The sequence below is a fragment of the Theropithecus gelada genome, chromosome X (genome assembly GCF_003255815.1).
Source record: "Theropithecus gelada isolate Dixy chromosome X, Tgel_1.0, whole genome shotgun sequence".
Lineage (NCBI taxonomy): Eukaryota > Metazoa > Chordata > Mammalia > Primates > Cercopithecidae > Theropithecus > Theropithecus gelada.
This window is the reverse complement of record NC_037689.1, coordinates 146,876,187-146,897,139: the sequence shown is the minus strand read 5'-3', so window position 1 is coordinate 146,897,139 and position 20,953 is coordinate 146,876,187. Positions and strand designations below refer to the sequence as shown.

Here is a 20,953-nt window from a genome sequence, read left to right as displayed (position 1 = left end):
AATCAACTGAAATGCCCATCAATGATAGACTGGATAAAGAAAATGAGATATATATACCGTGGAATACTATGCAGCCAGGAAAAGGAATGAGATCAGGTGTTTTGCAGGAAAATAGATGAAGCCAGAGGCCATTATCCTTGGCAAAGTAACAGAGGAGCAGAAAACCAAATGTCAAATGTTCTCACTTATAAGTGGGATCTAAATGTTGAGAACACAAGGACACATAGAGGAGAACAATGCACACTAAGGCCTACCAGAGGGCAGAGGGTGGGAGGAGGGAGAGGGTCAGGAAAAATAACCAATGGATATTGGCTTAATACCTGGGTGATGAAATAATACATATAACCAACCTTCATGACAGACATTTACATACATAAAAAGGCTGCACATCCTGAACATGCACCATGAACTTAAACTAATAGTTTAAAAAATGTGGTTATTAATGCCGTCCCTAATCCCATATGATGGGAGTAATTATAAAAAGGGGAAATTTGGACACCATGCTATGAGTAGAGGGATGACCATGTGAACATACACGGAGTGAAGACAACCATCTGCAAGGCGGGGAGAGAGCCTGGAAAGCATCCTGCCCTCACAGCCCTCAGCAGGAACCAACCTTGTGTACACTTTGCTCTTGGACCACCAGACTCCAAAACTGTGAGAAAGTCACAAAACTCTGGAAATCCAATCATGAGAAAAAAGAAAACCAAATATAAAATGGGCAAGATAATCTGAAACGATATGCCAGCAAAGAATATATACGAATGGAAAATAAGCACATAAAACTGTCGAATGTCCTATGTCATTACAGATATGCAAATTAAAACAACTAGGAGATAGCACTTGGCCCCCGGGAGAATGGCTGAATTCCCAAACACTGCAACATCACATGTCGACATGCATGTTGAGCAACAGGAATTTTCAGGCACCGTTAGTGAGATAGACCTGGAGGAATTGTGAATGCATATTGCTAAGTGAAAGAAGAATAGCTAAAAAGGTGACATAATGTAAGATTCCAGTTATATAATACTCTGGAACAGTCAACTATGAGTACACTAAAAATACCAGTAGTTTCCATGGGCTGATGGGTTGGGGGTGGGACATGGGGGATTGATAAATAGGTGGAGTACAAAGGAGATTTAGAATGGTAAAATAATTCTGTATGATAATGGAAAGATGAATACTTGCCATTACACACGTATCAAAAGGTATAGCATCACCAATGTTGAGTGAGTCCTGATGTAAACTGTGGACTTGACTTAATAATGAGGCATCAGTAGAGGTCAAATAAACTGTAGCAAGCATGCCATGATAATACAAAATGCAAATAATAGGAGACACTGTGTGTGTGTGTGTATGTGTGTGTGTGTGTGTGTGTGTGCGCGCGCACGCGCGCGCGCATGCATGGGGCAGGGCAGGAGGATGGTGTAGATATTTAGGAATTCTCTGTACTTTTGATGAGGTTTTCTCTTTGTATTTTTGGATTAACAATGCTCTAAAAATGAAATCTATTAGTTGTTTAAAAGACGCAAATGATTTGAACAGACATTTTACCAAAGAGGATATACACATTGCAAAGAAGCATATAACATCATTTGTCATTAGGGAGATGCAAAGAAAAAACAAAAAAATTAGAATGCACACTTGTTTGAATGACTACAACCTGAAAATCTAAAATGCCAAATGTAAGCGAGAATATGGAACAACGGGTATTCTCATTCCTTGCTAGCTGTAATGAAAAATGATACAACCACACTTTTAAACTCGTATTTTATGTACTTAGTCATATGAGAAATTGTGAAAGTTAAAACAATGTGAACTGAAAAGAGAGCATACTTGCTAGGAGCTGTGGAGAAGTGTAGTGACTGACCTCAAATCGGATGCACACGGGACATGTAGGGTGATGGAACTGGTCAGTATGATACTTGGGAGGTAAATGTAGTACTCAATACATTTGCCAACACACATATAACTTCACCTCATAGTTAAATCTGATGTGTGTATATTAAAAAATAAACACGAATTGGATTTTTTAAAAGGGTCCCGGGCTGCTGAACAGATGACGGTTTTTTCTGGGACAAGAATAGGCAAAGAAGCAACAATAAGAAAGCCTTTGACATAGGCTAGGTGAGAGCTGATATTAACTTCACACACAGCAGTAAAGGGGAAGGATTTGGAATGGATTTTAGAAGAAAGGTTGCTGTCTGGACAGAAGAGCGAGAGAGTATAGGCCCTAGNCCTCTAAGTAGCCATAACTTTGCCATTTTCAGCATATTTGTGTAATGTTTGGATTGTGTTATTTCTTCCCAAGTGTGTGAATATGACTCTTACTAGATTGATTATAAAACAAGTCCCCTAGGAGTTAATGATTGGATTGAAGCACTATTAGCAAACAAATGCAAAGTCAACACATTTTTCTGGACTATTGAGAGAAGTCATTTTCTTATTCCTAATAGAGTTGCTGAGAGTACAGATACAGGACCCCTGCTTATAATCTTACCATGAGTTTAAAAAAGCCAATACAGAAGGAAGCAGAGTCAACAGATAATTAGAAGGAACCAGTTCTTATAATAAAATTTTAACAGCAGAATTTACCTATTTCTAAACAATTTTATCATCTTTTATTTATTTTATGTTATTGCTTTTTACATTTATTTAACTAATATAACAAATATGTGTAAATTTATTACCCATACAAAAACTTAAACTGTTACCAAAAATTACATGTATTTTTAACCTCTTTTCTATCCGGTCCCTTGTCTCACCTTAAAGGGAGCCAATGTCCTGATTTTGTTAATGCATAATACTCTTATTGCTTAAAAATAAAACATATTTGCCTAAGATGGATATATTTTATAAAGATTTATCTGGTTTTGAATTTTAAAGAATTTAACATACTATATGTAGAGTTTTAGGAATTGATTTTATTTTGTATTCAGTATTCAGCATTAAGTTATTAAGTTTTATACTGGTTATTAAGTATAGTTGTAGATACATTTCATTGATATACAGTATTGTTTGTGTGATTATTTCAAAATGGGTTTATCTCTTACTCTGTCAATGAATAGTTGACTTCAATGAATAGTACAAATGTGGATATTTTTGGAGTGTTTGTGAACCAACTAATAAGCTGTTCACACTAGGAGAGAAGGATTGGGTAGCAGAATGTCCTATTTTTTTGTTATTGTTTTAATTAGAGGAACATATAAATTTTTATTCCACAAGACAACCTGGATTTACATTTTTTACTGTCAATTTAAAAATGTCAATTTTTAGTCATTTGGTCTATGTGATATGTGGAATAAAATTTCTTGAACACTAAAATAAACTGGTATCCTGTGAAAATGTGTGACCTAGAAGGTTAGATTTGAGGTATTTGATTACGCTTCTGGTAATGAGAAACATATCTAGAAAAATATACTCATCTACCCCTACACACCTACATTAATTAAAGATCACTTGCATAAGTTAGGAGAGGCATAATAATAAAGAATCTTGGAATATTTTATATCTTAGAATTCTCTCTTTCTTAGAATATAGACTGGACACAAAAGTCCAGTCAAGTAGAATAATATCTCTTGTCTGAAAAATTATAATGAGATGTATCATCTTTACTTTCTTATTTATTTGTTTCATGGCTCAATAAATAGACTTCCAGAACCTTGAGCCTTAAATGAACCTGGTAGCTTCTATTGGAAGACTTTGTGTGCAGTTACTTTAGCCTATAAGAAATTCTTTAAAATGAAGACCTCAAAAAGCTGGCAATCAAAGACTAATTTGCCTTTTCATGATGGTTTCTTGGTGGCCTTGATCAACCCAGCTTTACCTCACTTTTCTTGCTTGTGGTCTTCAGAAAAACTGTAGATTGTGCTGGAAATGCAATATTCTGAGATGAGTCACTGTGTGGAACAGCCCAGGCTATGTTTCTGCTCCTGCTAGAACAGGATGTCCTACAACTAGCATTTAAGCTAGTTAGGCGTCCTTGGGGCATAAAATTCAGAGAGAACTTGTTTTAGCCTCCCTCAGCTGTAGGCAACATGAGGCAAACACAGATGAGATTCCATCTGCCCTTGGCATCCTTTCTGAGCTTTAGGTGACTGGCTTGCCGTGAGTCCTGGACTTTATTGTCACTTCCAGGCTATCTGTGAGTAATAAAGTGTAAATGTTTTGTCTCATCAGAGTCAGGCAAGTGGTGGAAATTACAGCCCAAGATGCAGTGGGCTGAAGTGTTCACACTCTTATTCCTGGTGAGTGGCATTGTGATAGTCTTTACTATCCTCCGCTCAGTGGAAGTCCTCCCTTGGGAATGATAGGCTGTGCACAATAAATCTACTACAGAATTTTCATTCTATTGCATCAGCTTAAAACTCAGTATAATTTATTAGATTATATAGAGAGGCTAAATGCATAGGTCGAGTGTTTCTCTAGTGTGTAATTTATTGGAGCCTTCACTAGTCTTGCCATCGTATCTGAAACCCAAAAGCCTCGATTTATGTTTAAGGTCTAGGAAATTAAAACAAACAAACAAATAAACACACAAAACCCAGTTATTTGGAATCTCCAAATGTGTGGCCAGTGTCTGTATATTTTTGGTTTATTTTGTGGGCAAGCAGCCAGTGTAACAGTCATATATTTTCTTCTAGAAAAAAAATCCTCCACCTTCTTACTTTGCATATATGCATAGTAGTGGAAAATTAAGGCATTCATGATGTATGCTGGCTACTGATATACTGGGAGCAGCGAGAGGAAAGAGCCTCGTAGTTCAGTGTAGATTTTCACTTATTCTTTTACATGCTGCTACATGTTTCATCACTGTCCTTTACATTAATACCAGCAAGTGTTTAGCTCAACCTTTCAAAAGAATAAACCTCCAATCTTTTGAAAGATAGCGTAAAAGAAATATCACCAAGCTGTGTGGAAAAAGGTCTGTGGAAATAAAATAATGGCCATGAAATGCAATGGATCCTTCACCCCTACATTCTGTAGAACCTGATGGTCCAAGCTTTTAGCATCTCAGGAGTTTTGCAGATGAATTTACTTGCTAGTTTTCTCTATCCCTACTCAGATGGCTAAAACTTTCTCCACCCTGCTAAATCAGTTACCTAGTAATATTCCTTGATGTTTCCAAAAGTGCGTGAAAACCTTTCACCAGCTGGTATATCTGGTCTCGTTCATTTTGTCATTGTAGATTAACACATAATTTTCTATTTTACTCCTATGTTAATAACAATTTAGAAGGCATAGGAAATACATTTTTACAGATATTTCACCATATTTAACAAAACTTCTACTTTAAAAGTATATATTTATTAGTTTTTGTCATAATATAATGACATAAAAAGAAAAAAACAAAAGTTACATAATATTACCATGCAGATGAATTATTTACACAAAAATATAAAGGAGCACATGGGTAAGTTTTGAAAATTCGAACATTTCATTAATGTAAAGAATGAAAATATCTAATCATCTCTGTTCAATTCTTAAAAAGATACTCATTGTTAGCAGTTTCTTATCATTCTTTCTATTAAAAATAATCTTATGCCTTTATCCACTTGTTTCCATTTTATGCTGTGCTATAGTCACGAAAAAAAGATAGTCTAACCCTTGTCACATAACTTCCTCCTTTAAAGAAAAATGTATACTGACTATCTTTCCATAGCAACACTTAGAAATGAAACTCCAGGATGTAGTCAGTGGGTGCTCTGAACCCACCGCAGATACACTGGAGACGTGTCAGAATGGGCGCGGTGGCTCACGCCTGTAATCCCAGCACTTTGGGAGGCCAAAGCAGGCAGATTACCTGAGGTCAGGAGTTTGAGATCAGTCCTGGCCAACATGTAGTGAAACCCCATTTCTTCTAAAAAATACAAAAATTATCTGGGCGTGGTGGCACATGCCTGTAGTCCCAGTTACTTGGGAAGCTGAGGCAGGAGAATGACTTTAACCCTGGAGGCAGAGGTTGTAGTGAGCCAAGATCACACCACTGCATTCCAACCTGGGCAACAGAACAAGACTCAGTCTTTCTCTCAAAACAAACAAAGAAAAAAACACTTCAGGAGACTGAGGCAGGCAGATTGCCTGAGCTCAGGAGTTCGAGACCAGCCTGGGCAACATGGTTAAACCCCATCTCTGCTAAAATACAAAAAATTAGACTGGTGTAACAGCGTGCACCTGTGGTCCCAGCTACTCAGGAGGCTGAGTCAGGAGAACTACTTGAACCCAGGAGGCGGAGGTTGCATTGAAAGGAGATGGTGCCACTGCACTCCAGCCTGGGCGACAGAGTGGGACTCCATCTCTGAAAAACAAAAACAAAAACAAAAAACACAGTCCTCTCCCAGGGAAGGCCAAAGCATCTGGTAGTGTGAGAGGATGAGATGAACGTGATAGCAGCCAGTGTTCTCAATTGAGTATGTGGCTGGAGTCTAGGAGGTAATAATTGAGAATCCCCTGAGAATTGTGACCAGTCATGTTTCTCAAACGAGATCTAAAGAAGGACGCAGACCTGAGATACGTTCCTGATTGCAACAATTCCCACAACCATAGCTGATAGAGACCATCTCCCCCTAACACCTCTCATTCTAGATTTCTCTCACTCTTGGCCAAAACTTCCGTTGGTTTGGGTTGTCTGCCTTGTGCGGTGACTGAAAAATTTATCTACAGGAGTTCTGTCCCTTGTTCTTGTTGGGTTGTAGTTGCTGCAATTGTCTAGTTACAGTTATCCTTGGGTGTATAAGTGCTAAGAGAGATTCCACTACGGTCTCTGTGTTCTGAATACACTCATCTCTGTCCCAATCTGTAGTGTCAACCCTAGCTGCTACTCCCAGCAACCAGAATCAAGTGCCCCAGCCAGAACAGTAACTCTTTTTTTTATCTGCTGATTTACTTGTATAAGAAATACAAAAGAGTGATTTCTGCTGTGTTCCTGGTAAATATTGTATTCTTCTCTAGAAACTAGGACCTCTGTCCTCATGAAACTGAAGACTAGGAAAGTGAGTTACTGGAAGTAACAACAAAAGAAAACACTACTTTTATCCCTTGGATCTCAAAATGATGTATGGTAGGCAAATGGGAACTACACACCATATATCAGGGATCGGATCAGGATGCATGTACAGAATCCTGAGAATAGTATCCCATCTCCTCCAGAGCTGAATTCTAGCTATTCCCTTGATTGAATTCTTAGCAGACCCTTCCCCTCTTCTATGAAGCTGGATGCTTAAAGGTGATGGGCTACATGGGAATATCAGTGAATTCTGAGATCATTGGAACATTTTATATCTCCTTTGCCCCAAAATGGGTACCAGATCCTAGGCAATGTTTAAGGGATATTACGTCAGTGTATCAGTCCATCTGTGAGTTGTCAAATGTTGGTATTGATGAAGGCCATGTGGAGATGGAAAGCAAATCTGTGTCTACAGTGTTTATTGTTTCTGATGAGGAGAAATTGCTTCCACTTTCAGGATGGAAGAGGTCTTATATAATCAACCCACTATCAGGCACATGACTATTTTCCCAGGGACTGGCATCACACTGAGTGTTCTGGCATGGAATCTGCTACTGGCAGGTTGGACACTCAGAGGTGGCAGAAGGCAGATTAGCATTTATGGTAGGGAGCTCATCTTGCTGAGCCCAGGCATAGCTCACATTCTTGTTAGTACAGACACACTCTGTTCATGTGCCTTTTGTGCTGTCACTGGATATCATTACGATGGATAGATAGAGCACGGTTCATCCTGATCATCTGGATAATTAAATCCTACTCTCTTGTACATGTTTTCTAGTTAGTTCTCACTTGTATAGGTCCACTTACACAAGTCTTTTCTAGACCACTTTGCTCAGACTTTTTGTCTTCCAGATGGATCAACAATCCAGGCACTTGCGACTGTCCCTGAATCAATGTATATCCATAATCCAAGACACCTCTCTCTCTTTATACAAGGCAGAAAACAAATTTGTAATTAAGGACTTTGCTCAGTAGCATAATTTTTCCATGCTACTTATCTTTGAGACCACTTTTGAATTATGCTGTGATAGGCAACTGTTCCTTACAGGTTAATGCCCATGTGTTGAGATGACTTGTCTGAAAACCCAACCAAAATCCTTTCCTCCTCTGTCCATTCATCATAGAGTACTCCCAATGCGGCCATACACATGAGTTTGGAAAGAAGCATTGATTTAACAAAAGTGAGTGATATGAGAATTAGAATCATCCACTTGTTCATGAATTATTCTTGCCTTCTGACCTGCTCAGGTCAACCTCTTACCATTTCAGGCTGTATATCCATCAGAACTTAAGATTTGTTGAATCCTATAATATCCAGTTCATAATGTGTAGTTGAGGTTGCAAAAATTTTTAGTATTTCTGGTCAGTCATTCAGTATCTTTTGTATGGCTAGTTAAAAATGAGCTGATTTTGTCTTCTGTATTTATAAGGATTGAGAAGTATGCATTCACCTGCTGTCAAAATTTCTGTGATCAATCTAAATGCAAAGTACTCAGGAAAAGGAGCTGTGATTGAGACGCCATCATTATCCACTATAATCCATTTGGTTTTAGCAGAGACCAGACAAATTAATAAAAGAGACAAAAGGTGATAGCCATCTCCATTGCAGAAATATGCTTTTCATCCAAACACCTCCATTGCTCTAATCAAGTTCTTTTCTTCTGCATTATTTGAAAATGTCACTAAAATAATTCATATCTGTGATGCAACTATTTCTGTTTCAAATCCTACAATTATTTTCTGGGGTTATCACATTCCTTGTTTAATCTGTTAATATTATCAAAGTTCCTACCATCAACTTTTTGCACTCTTTATTTGTAACCCACATAAATATCTCCACCTTAACTTGAGCTATGTATCTTGTAGTCATAATAGCCCTCTCTTATAAACAAATTACTATAATTGTTATGATTCAAGAGAAACATTAATGCTTCCCCAAATTAGAAGAGATCCTGTTAAAAGTAAAAAGTAGATTTTACAAAAAGCATAATTATATGACTACAACTCTAGGAGTGAGAGCCTTCCTAATATCAAGAGCTCTTCCAGAAGAGTGAATTTTCTCTCTGGGTTCTGTCACTGTTATAGAAAGATCTAGGTAAACTTATGAACACTTATGATAAGATTTCAGTATATCTCTCAAGAAATTGAAAGGGAGATTACTTACATCATATATACTTCCCTTACAACAAGAAGTTTCTACACTTATTTAAATCTGGTACTTTCTGCTGAGTCAGGAAGAACAACTAAGTTGGTCATCAGACATGACAAAACCAAAGTATCTAATAAAGAAAACCATTCAGAAGAGGTAAAACTTGTCAGACTGTGAGTATATAGATGGGTAACTATTAGCAGGGAACTCCAGGAGAAGTCAACATGGAGAAGAACAGACAAACCTCAGACCAAAGCCATAAATAACATTTGGCAGTCAGGAGAGCCAGAAACACGGCAGTAAAGGAAATGAACTTTATGTATCTCTTTGTACCTCATCCTGTCTCTTCCTCACATAAAACTGACTCAACATTACTCAATGTTATTTATCCACACTGTCTCTTTTCCTGGAGGAACTAGCATTCATGCTCCAAGATAGTTACATTAAATCAACAATAAAGAGATAATATTCTCTATTGACTTCTTCCAGGTCATTCCAAACTATAATGAAGAATTTGGGACCTTCATTCATGTTTTTACATCTGAGATCAATTTCTTGCTCCACAACTTTCTCATGGCACTTTTCACTTCTGTGTTCCTCAGCGTATAAATCAGAGGGTTGAGCAAAGGTGTTCCAAGTGTATAAAACACAGCTATCATCTTATCCATGGGGAATGTGGTTGCAGGGCGTGTGTATATAAATATGCAAGGTCCAAAGAACAAGATGACCACAATGATGTGGGAGATGCAGGTGGAAAGGGCTTTCTTTCTTCCTTCAGCACTGTGGTTTCTCAGAGTATGCAAGATGATGACATAGGAGAACATCAGCATGACAAAACTCAGTGTACAAATGGCCCCACTGTTGGAAACCAGCAGTAGGTTGACCACATAGGTGTCTGAACAGGCTAGTTTCAACAAGGGCTGCAAGTCACAGAAATAGTGATTGATCACATTGGGGCCACAGAAAGGCAAACTGAGGGCAAGAAAAATCTGAGCTAAAGAATGCACACAGGATCCCACCCAGGCCACAGCCACCAACACACCACACACCCGGTGGCTCATGATGGTCATGTAGTGCAGGGGCTTACAGATGGCCACATAGCGGTCAACAGCCATGAGGATAAGGATGAAGATCTCCAGGCAGCCAAAGAAATGGAATGTAAAGACTTGGATCATGCACTCACTGAAAGAGATAGTGTCATTCTTTGAAAGGGCATCCACAATCATTCTAGGGGCTATGGAAGTAGAGAAACAGGTATCAGATAAGGATAAGTAGAAAAGAAAGAAGTACATTGGACTCTGAAGTGTCTGGCTGGTCTTGATGGTGATAATAATCAACAAGTTACCCAACAATGTCCCCAAATAGAAGAAAAATATACTAACAAACACAATTTTCTTCCAAAAAGGATCCTGTGTCAACCCGAGCAGAATGAATTCAGTAACACTGTTATTCAGTTGCATGGTTTTCATGAATGAGAAGAGGCAAATATGAAATTTTTTATCTGAAAAAAATAAAGGAATTAATTTTTTGTATGCTACGTGACGTTATTAAGCATTTTACGCAAAATTGAATATTTCTCATCAGAGACATTTTATTAGTGGTTTCTTAATAAGTCACTTCAATACTTTGTTTTTTCAATTTTAATGACCATTTCATAGGGTTACTATGAGTCTCAAATAGGCTTATGAATACCATGCTTTACTTTAGCATTCTTCACATACAAGCCCTTGTTAACTTTGACATCATTCTGATTACTTTTTCCAACTCAATGTATGTAAAAAGTTATGGATCTCTTGTAAGTTAACTTCATTTTTTTCCACTTTCAATAAATATTAGCATCTATTTTTTGCATGATTTATCACTCAGCATTTAGGATATAGTAGGCTGCCCTTGGAGATCCATGATATGAAGTCTCACACCACTACCATCCCACAGAGAATGTTTTATTTATATATAGTTTATGATTACAGATTCACATAGATATACATTATTGATAAATATATAATAATCTCAACTGCTAAGCAAAATTTTCCCCAGGTTAAAAAGAGGCTAAGGAAACACCCACAACCTCTAATTAATATGCTCGTACCTTGAAGCGTCATTATGATTGTACTGAAATGAATATTCTTTGATAGTTGGTAATATCTTAAACTTCCCATTTCTAATTTTCTCCTTCTTATCTATTAAAACACCTCTTGGAACACTCAGAATTCTTGAGTTTACATTTATATGAAAATAAACGAGAATGGGGTACTACTACTCACTAGTTCATGATTTCACAATTTAAGTTTTCAGCTTGAGCATTTTGTAACTGGGGTGGTTTGGAAGGATGTCATCAGAAAGTTGGTGTAGGCCTGGGTCATAGCCGTAATCCCCAGCAGGTTTTTTATTATCCACGTATCTGAAAACCCCGTGTTCCTAGAGCAGAGCAGAGATTCAGAAGAGGGAGGAAAATGTGGTTTTAGAGAAAAGAGAGATTATAGTTCGTCGGTAATTGACTTCTTCAATTTTTTTCTTTTCCAGAAAAGTCAGTGATCATTCAACTTTGAAATGTCACTTCTTTCAATGAAGGTTTGTTTATTTTAATGTGGAAAAAATATTATCATGAGGCTTCACTTTCAAGAACAAAATCTTTACTCTAGATCTTTCTTGTTAAGATGATATTGGAAGGTATGTATATACACATCAGAATATAACTGGAAGTGTAATTTATTTAAATATAATCTAGAAGACATACTTAACCCATTGTATTTCTCCCCAGTTCCATCCTTACCTTCAAAACACCGTGTTGAAAGTTGTGAGCTGGCCAAAGCAAACAGTATGATAGACAAAACAGATACAGAATTCCCCTTATATATATTTATTCCTCTCCCTGGATAAATTTTCCTCTCCTGAACAGATATGAAATATACCTTATTTTCCTCCAAAAAAAGAAAAAAGAAAATGATGAAGTTATTCATTTTGGAGTGCTCAGAATAAAAAAGTATATGTATCTTTTGATTCTATAACTTCTGTCAAGTGCCCCTTAAACTATAAGGGAACTGAGTTGGTATGTTAATCATTACAATAAGCTTATTTTTCCCTTATTCATTTAAAACAGCAATCCATCAAAAAGTGTTTGTACTTGAGAAAAACGTGGTAGACTTTGGAGGCAATGGTCATTTTCACCTCTGATATTCCATGATTTTGAGCATTCTGTTGAGTGTACAGTGGTTGGTCTGCATATTCGCAATCCCATCAGGCTATCTATTTCCAGAACAAGGTTATCTATATTATACATTTGGACATAGCATTTTTAGGTAAATAAAAATTATATATATAATTTAATTAACTTTATTTTTTATTTTTTACTTTATGTATAATTTAAAATTATATATATAATTTACTTATAGTTAACTAACTATAATTCATTAACTAATAATTATAAATCCTCTTCAAATATTTATTCAATAGTTTAATCAATAGTCAAGATCTGTCTTCTTCTCTGGAATTCCTTTCCATTTCTAGCTACTTCACCCATCTTGAAACTTCAAGACCCAACTATGAAGAAACCTCCTCTAAGTGGCCTTCAATAATTGTCTTGCGATAAAGAAAATTACCTCTGTTGCTCTTTAAGGTCTACCATTATACTTTTTCTTATACCATTACACATAATTGTTTAAAGACAATTATTTGTGTACTTCTTTTAACTTCCTTCCTGGAATAAGAATTTTGGAAAGCTAGGTGTTCCCCAGATACTACTTTCCACTGTACCAAATCCAGAGTCTTGTATAACATAGGTGCTTGGCATTTTTGATTTGAACATTCTCTCTTATCTCTAACAATGTAATAGTAGTATCTGGTTATTTTAATGTTATTCGGATTGCAAAACACATTCACATCATTAATTTACTTGAGCTGTTAAGAATAGTAGACTGACAAATATGCTCCTCACTTAAAAAGCCAAAAAACAAAACAAAACAAAAAACAAACAAACAAAAAAAACCCAGCCTGAGATCAATTTTAAAGAACTCAGTCAAGTAGCTCCATGACCTGGAGTAGAAGATGTACTCTGCATGGCATCACATGGCCATGGAAGGCTTTGGGACTCTGACTCCCATAAAAATGATAATCTCAAGATTATTATTTTTTCTATATATGAATCCTTGTCCCTTAAGAGATGCAAGGAGAGCCTTTACATTTTTCATAGCTTCCTGATAGTAATGCACACTTTTGTGCATGTGTGTGTGTGATTCTACATTCATTTTTTTTTCCAGAGGAGTATTAACGGCTTTCATCAAGTTCTCAAAGGAATCAGACACAAAAGTGTGGGTTACAATGGTCTGGAGACAAAGCAGCACTAGTAATGTATCATATCTTCTAATAACTACTGCATTTGCTTCAATTTCTCAAACAAGATTAGCTAACTTTTATTCACTCTGCCATCTCGAGAAACTGTACTAGACCTTAAGACATGGAAAGTATCCTTTTCTCCCCACACAAAAATGATGGCTTTTCATATGACTAGTGCCCATAAAATATTTTTTGAGTTCAAAAGATGACTTTATTCCAAAGGTGATGTTTCATTCCACACTGACAGTAAACCTTTAAATTTTGGGTTATTTTTTCCTGTCCTTTTTTTTTCTCAGAAAATCTAACCACTGTACAGTTGCAAGACACAGAAATATATTTTTAAATTATTTTGAATTAATCTGTAATAACTCTCTAAGCTCACAAAGATGAAAATAACCTGTCACTTACATGTCAGAAGAGTCTCTAAATGAGTGTTGTCTGTACGTCCCTTTTTGAAAGCAGCCTTCCCAGAGAATATGTTTTAAAATGTTTCTTTCTACAACCTTGAGGGAATAGTTTAACACATAATGACTGAAGAGATGAGCATCGTAGAGAGAATTATTCCCTAAAGTTTTTCTTTATTTTGCCAATCAGAAACTTCTCAGGTGTTGTGATAAATTTAGTTTTTGCGTTGTGTATTTAGTCAAAACAAAAGTTAAATCAACAAGTTAACAGCAAGTTAACCCTTCTCATATCCAGTAACCAGATAGGTGCAAGAATGTGGAGGTGTTAGTGCTTCAGGCACACCAAAGGTACCAGTGAAAAAGAGGAGAAATGTAATGTAGGTGATGGAGAGGGTAAGAAAGAACAGGAAGAAGAAAAAATGTTGTCGTTGGTTAAAAAAAAAAGTGGTTTACCACGAAATAACTCTTCACCCACCCAGTGCCCTAACTTGCCACTCCCTGAATTAGGAAACAAACATTTTTAGCTCCTGTAACACACTTGTAGTATATTTGCAAGTACAATCTAGAGAAGGCACAGTGGTGTTCTGAAACTAGAGATTCTATTCTGTGGGCTACAGATAAACCCCCACCAATGAACCACAGATTTATAGCAAGTCAGCTGAGGATTGACACATATGATCAGCACTGGATCTCATACTTTTTTTTTTTTCAAATTAATTTCCATTTTATTTACTAACTCCCGTTAGTAAATAAAAACATGTATTAAGGAATAAACTTTGTTGAAATAATATTACTTCACCCAATTTTTATTGAATACCTTTTATATACTTGGCTCCATGCTTGTCACTTTACGTAAGTTGTATATTTGAATTCACGTAACTATCCCATGAGGTATGTGTTTTTTTTTTTTTTTTTTTTTTTAATTTATTTATTATTATTATACTGTAAGTTGTAGGGTACATGTGCATAACGTGCAGGTTTGTTACATATGTATACTTGTGCCTTGTTGGTGTGCTGCACCCATCAACTCGTCATTTACATCAGGTATAACTCCCAATGCAATCCCTCCCCCCGCCCCCCTCCCCATGATAGGCCCCGGTGTGTGATGTTCCCCTTCCCGAGTCCAAGTGATCTCATTGTTCAGTTCCCACCTATGAGTGAGAACATGCGGTGTTTGGTTTTCTGTTCTTGTGATAGTTTGCTAAGAATGATGGATTCCAGCTGCATCCATGTCCCTACAAAGGACACAAACTCATCCTTTTTTATGGCTGCATAGTATTCCATGGTGTATATATGCCACATTTTCTTAATCCAATCTGTCACTGATGGACATTTGGGTTGATTCCAAGTCTTTGCTATTGTGAATAGTGCTGCAATAAACATACGTGTGCATGTGTCTTTATAGCAGCATAATTTATAATCCTTTGGGTATATCCCCAGTAATGGGATGGCTGGGTCATATGGTACATCTAGTTCTAGATCCTTGAGGAATCGCCATACTGTTTTCCATAATGGTTGAACTAGTTTACAATCCCACCAACAGTGTAAAAGTGTTCCTATTTCTCCACATCCTCTCCAGCACCTGTTGTTTCCTGACTTTTGAATGATCGCCATTCTAACTGGTGTGAGATGGTATCTCATTGTGGTTTTGATTTGCATTTCTCTGATGGCCAGTGATGATGAGCATTTTTTTCATGTGTTTGTTGGCTGTATGAATGTCTTCTTTTGAGAAATGTCTATTCATATCCTTTGCCCACTTTTTGATGGGGTTGTTTGTTTTTTTCTTGTAAATTTGTTGGAGTTCTTTGTAGGTTCTGGATATTAGCCCTTTGTCAGATGAGTAGATTGCAAAAATTTTCTCCCATTCTGTAGGTTGCCTGTTCACTCTGATGATAGTTTCTTTTGCTGTGCAGAAGCTCTTTAGTTTAATGAGATCCCATTTGTCAATTTTGGCTTTTGCTGCCGTTGCTTTTGGTGTTTTAGACATGAAGTCTTTGCCCATGCCTATGTCCTGAATGGTACTACCTAGATTTTCCTCTAGGATTTTTATGGTATTAGGTCTAACATTTAAGTCTCTAATCCATCTTGAATTAATTTTCGTATAAGGAGTAAGGAAAGGATCCAGTTTCAGCTTTCTACTTATGGCTAGCCAATTTTCCCAGCACCATTTATTAAATAGGGAATCCTTTCCCCATTTCTTGTTTCTCTCAGGTTTGTCAAAGATCAGATGGCTGTAGATGTGTGGTATTATTTCTGAGGACTCTGTTCTGTTCCATTGGTCTATATCTCTGTTTTGGTACCAGTACCATGCTGTTTTGGTTACTGTAGCCTTGTAGTATAGTTGGAAGTCAGGTAGCGTGATGCCTCCAGCTTTGTTCTTTTGACTTAGGATTGTCTTGGAGATGCGGGCTCTTTTTTGGTTCCATATGAACTTTAAAGCAGTTTTTTCCAATTCTGTGAAGAAACTCATTGGTAGCTTGATGGGGATGGCATTGAATCTATAAATTACCTTGGGCAGTATGGCCATTTTCACGATATTGATTCTTCCTATCCATGAGCATGGTATGTTCTTCCATTTGTTTGTGTCCTCTTTTATTTCACTGAGCAGTGGTTTGTAGTTCTCCTTGAAGAGGTCCTTTACATCCCTTGTAAGTTGGATTCCTAGGTATTTGATTCTCTTTGAAGCAATTGTGAATGGAAGTTCATTCATGATTTGGCTCTCTGTTTGTCTGTTACTAGTGTATAAGAATGCTTGTGATTTTTGCACATTAATTTTGTATCCTGAGACTTTGCTGAAGTTGCTTATCAGCTTAAGGAGATTTTGGGCTGAGACAATGGGGTTTTCTAAATATACAATCATGTCATCTGCAAAGAGGGACAATTTGACTTCTTCTTTTCCTAACTGAATACCCTTGATTTCTTTCTCTTGCCTGATTGCCCTAGCCAGAACTTCCAACACTATGTTGAATAGGAGTGGTGAGAGAGGGCATCCCTGTCTTGTGCCAGTTTTCAAAGGGAATTTTTCCAGTTTTTGCCCATTCAGTATGATATTGGCTGTGGGTTTGTCATAAATAGCTCTTATTATTTTGAGGTACGTTCCATCAATACCGAATTTATTGAGCGTTTTTAGCATGAAGGGCTGTTGAATTTTGTCAAAAGCCTTTTCTGCATCTATTGAAATAATCATGTGGTTCTTGTCTTTGGTTCTGTTTATATGCTGGATTATGTTTATTGATTTGCGAATGTTGAACCAGCCTTGCATCCCAGGGATGAAGCCCACTTGATCATGGTGGATAAGCTTTTTGATGTGTTGCTGAATCCGGTTTGCCAGTATTTTATTGAGGATTTTTGCATCGATGTTCATCAGGGATATTGGTCTAAAATTCTCTTTTTTTGTTGTATCTCTGCCAGGCTTTGGTATCAGGATGATGTTGGCCTCATAAAATGAGTTAGGGAGGATTCCCTCTTTTTCTATTGATTGGAATAGTTTCAGAAGGAATGGTACCAACTCCTCCTTGTACCTCTGGTAGAATTCAGCTGTGAATCCATCTGGTCCTGGACTTTTTTTGGTTGGTAGGCTATTAATTGTTGCCTCAATTTCAGAGCCTGCTATTGGTCTATTCAGGGATTCAACTTCTTCCTGGTTTAGTCTTGGAAGAGTGTAAGTGTCCAGGAAATTATCCATTTCTTCTAGATTTTCCAGTTTATTTGCGTAGAGGTGTTTATAGTATTCTCTGATGGTAGTTTGTATTTCTGTGGGGTCGGTGGTGATATCCCCTTTTTCATTTTTAATTGCGTCGATTTGATTCTTCTCTCTTTTCTTCTTTATTAGTCTTGCTAGTGGTCTGTCAATTTTGTTGATCTTTTCAAAAAACCAACTCCTGGATTCATTGATTTTTTGGAGGGTTTTTTGTGTCTCTATCTCCTTCAGTTCTGCTCTGATCTTAGTTATTTCTAGCCTTCTGCTAGCTTTCGAATGTGTTTGCTCTTGCTTCTCTAGTTCTTTTAATTGCGATGTTAGAGTGTCAATTTTAGATCTTTCCTGCTTTCTCTTGTGGGCATTTAGTGCTATAAATTTCCCTCTACACACTGCTTTAAATGTGTCCCAGAGATTCTGGTATGTTGTATCTTTGTTCTCATTGGTTTCAAAGAACATCTTTATTTCTGCCTTCATTTCGTTATGTACCCAGTAGTCATTCAGGAGCAGGTTGTTCAGTTTCCATGTAGTTGAGCGGTTTTGATTGAGTTTCTTAGTCCTGAGTTCTAGTTTGATTGCACTGTGGTCTGAGAGACAGTTTGTTATAATTTCTGTTCTTGCACATTTGCTGAGGAGTGCTTTACTTCCAATTACGTGGTCAATTTTGGAATAAGTACGATGTGGTGCTGAGAAGAATGTATATTCTGTTGATTTGGGGTGGAGAGTTCTATAGATGTCTATTAGGTCTGCTTGCTGCAGAGATGAGTTCAATTCCTGGATATCCTTGTTAACTTTCTGTCTCGTTGATCTGTCTAATGTTGACAATGGAGTGTTGAAGTCTCCCATTATTATTGTATGGGAGTCTAAGTCTCTTTGTAAGTCTCTAAGGACTTGCTTTATGAATCTGGGTGCTCCTGTATTGGGTGCATATATATTTAGGATAGTTAGCTCTTCCTGTTGAATTGATCCCTTTACCATTATGTAATGGCCTTCTTTGTCTCTTTTGATCTTTGATGGTTTAAAGTCTGTTTTATCAGAGACTAGGATTGCAACCCCCGCTTTTTTTTGTTCTCCATTTGCTTGGTAAATCTTCCTCCATCCCTTTATTTTGAGCCTATGTATGTCTCTGCGTGTGAGATGGGTCTCCTGAATACAGCAGACTGATGGGTCTTGACTCTTTATCCAGTTTGCCAGTCTGTGTCTTTTCATTGGAGCATTTAGTCCATTTACATTTAAGGTTAAGATTGTTATGTGTGAACTTGATCCTGCCATTATGATATTAACTGGTTATTTTGCTCGTTAGTTGATGCAGTTTCTTCCTAGCCTCGATGGTCTTTACATTTTGGCATGTTTTTGAGATGGCTGGTACCGGTTGTTCCTTTCCATGTTGAGTGCTTCCTTCAGGGTCTCTTGTAAGGCAGGCCTAGTGGTGACAAAATCTCTAAGCATTTGCTTATCTGTAAAGGATTTTATTTCTCCTTCACTTATGAAACTTAGTTTGGCTGGATATGAAATTCTGGGTTTAAAATTCTTTTCTTTAAGAATGTTGAATATTGGCCCCCACTCTCTTCTGGCTTGGAGAGTTTCTGCCGAGAGATCTGCTGTGAGTCTGATGGGCTTCCCTTTGTGGGTAACCCGACCTTTCTCTCTGGCTGCCCTTAAGATTTTTTCCTTCATTTCAACTTTGGTGAATCTGGCAATTATGTGTCTTGGAGTTGCTCTTCTCGAGGAGTATCTTTGTGGCGTTCTCTGTATTTCCTGGATTTGAATGTTGGCCTGCCCTACTAGGTTGGGGAAGTTCTCCTGGATGATATCCTGAAGAGTGTTTTCCAACTTGGTTCCATTTTCCCCCTCACTTTCAGGCACCCCAATCAGACGTAGATTTGGTCTTTTTACATAATCCCATACTTCTTGCAGGCTTTGTTCATTTCTTTTTCTTCTTTTTTCTTTTGGTTTCTCTTCTCGCTTCATTTCATTCATTTGATCCTCAATTGCTGATACTCTTTCTTCCAGTTGATCGAGTCGGTTACTGAAGCTTGTGCATTTGTCACGTATTTCTCGTGTCATGGTTTTCATCTCTTTCATTTCGTTTATGACCTTCTCTGCATTAATTAGTCTAGCCGTCAATTCTTCCACTTTTTTTTCAAGATTTTTAGTTTCTTTGCGCTGGGTACGTAATTCCTCCTTTAGCTCTGAGAAATTTGATGGACTGAAGCCTTCTTCTCTCATCTCGTCAAAGTCATTCTCCGTCCAGCTTTGATCCGTTGCTGGCGATGAGCTGCGCTCCTTTGCCGGGGGAGATGCGCTCTTATTTTTTGAATTTCCAGCTTTTCTGCCCTGCTTTTTCCCCATCTTTGTGGTTTTATCTGCCTCTGGTCTTTGATGATGGTGATGTACTGATGGGGTTTTGGTGTAGGTGTCCTTCCTGTTTGATAGTTTTCCTTCTAACAGTCAGGACCCTCAGCTGTAGGTCTGTTGGAGATTGCTTGAGGTCCACTCCAGACCCTGTTTGCCTGGGTATCAGCAGCAGAGGCTGCAGAAGATAGAATATTTCTGAACAGCAAGTGTACCTGTCTGATTCTTGCTTTGGAAGCTTCCTCTCAGGGGTGTACTCCACCCTGTGAGGTGTGGGGTGTCAGACTGCCCCTAGTGGGGGATGTCTCCCAGTTAGGCTACTCAGGGGTCAGGGACCCACTTGAGCAGGCAGTCTGTCCCTTCTCAGATCTCAACCTCCGTGTTGGGAGATCCACTGCTCTCTTCAAAGCTGTCAGACAGAGTCGTTTGCGTCTGCAGAGGTGTCTGCTGCTTTGTTATTGTTTTCTGTGCCCTGCCCCCAGAGGTGGAGTCTACAGAGACAGGCAGGTTTCCTTGAGCTGCTGTGAGCTCCACCCAGTTCGAGCTTCCCAGCAGCTTTGTTTACCTACTTAAGCCTCAGCAATGGCGGGCGCCCCTCCCCCAGTCTCGCTGCTGCCTTGCCGGTAGATCACAGACTGCTGTGATAGCAATGAGGGAGGCTCCGTGGGTGTGGGACCCTCCCGGCCAGGTGTGGGATATGATCTCCTGGTGTGCCTGTTTGCTCAAAGCGCAGTATTGGGGTGGGAGTTACCCGATTCTCCAGGTGTTGTGTGTCTCAGTTCCCCTGGCTAGGAAAAGGGATTCCCTTCCCCCTTGCGCTTCTCAGGTGAGGCAATGCCTCGCCCTGCTTCAGCTCTCGCTGGTCGGGCTGCAGCAGCTGACCAGTACCGATCGTCCGGCACTCCCCAGTGAGATGAACCCAGTACCTCAGTTGAAAATGCCGAAATCACCGGTCTTCTGTGTCGCTGGCGCTGGGAGTTGAAGACTGGAGCTGCTCCTATTCGGCCATC

General features: G+C 38.2%; 2 protein-coding genes across 3 annotated transcripts in view; one reads left to right on the top strand and one right to left on the bottom strand.

Annotated features, from left to right (window-relative positions):
* Positions 1–20,953, top strand: part of IDS (iduronate 2-sulfatase) — a 200,534-nt gene that overhangs the window by 154,498 nt on the left and 25,083 nt on the right. The gene's annotated exons all lie outside the window — the stretch shown is intronic.
* On the bottom strand, positions 9,683–10,615 carry LOC112616243 (olfactory receptor 4C16-like). The gene has a single exon (XM_025373239.1). The coding sequence runs from the start codon at positions 10,613–10,615 to the stop codon at positions 9,683–9,685; it is 933 nt and encodes a 310-aa protein (XP_025229024.1).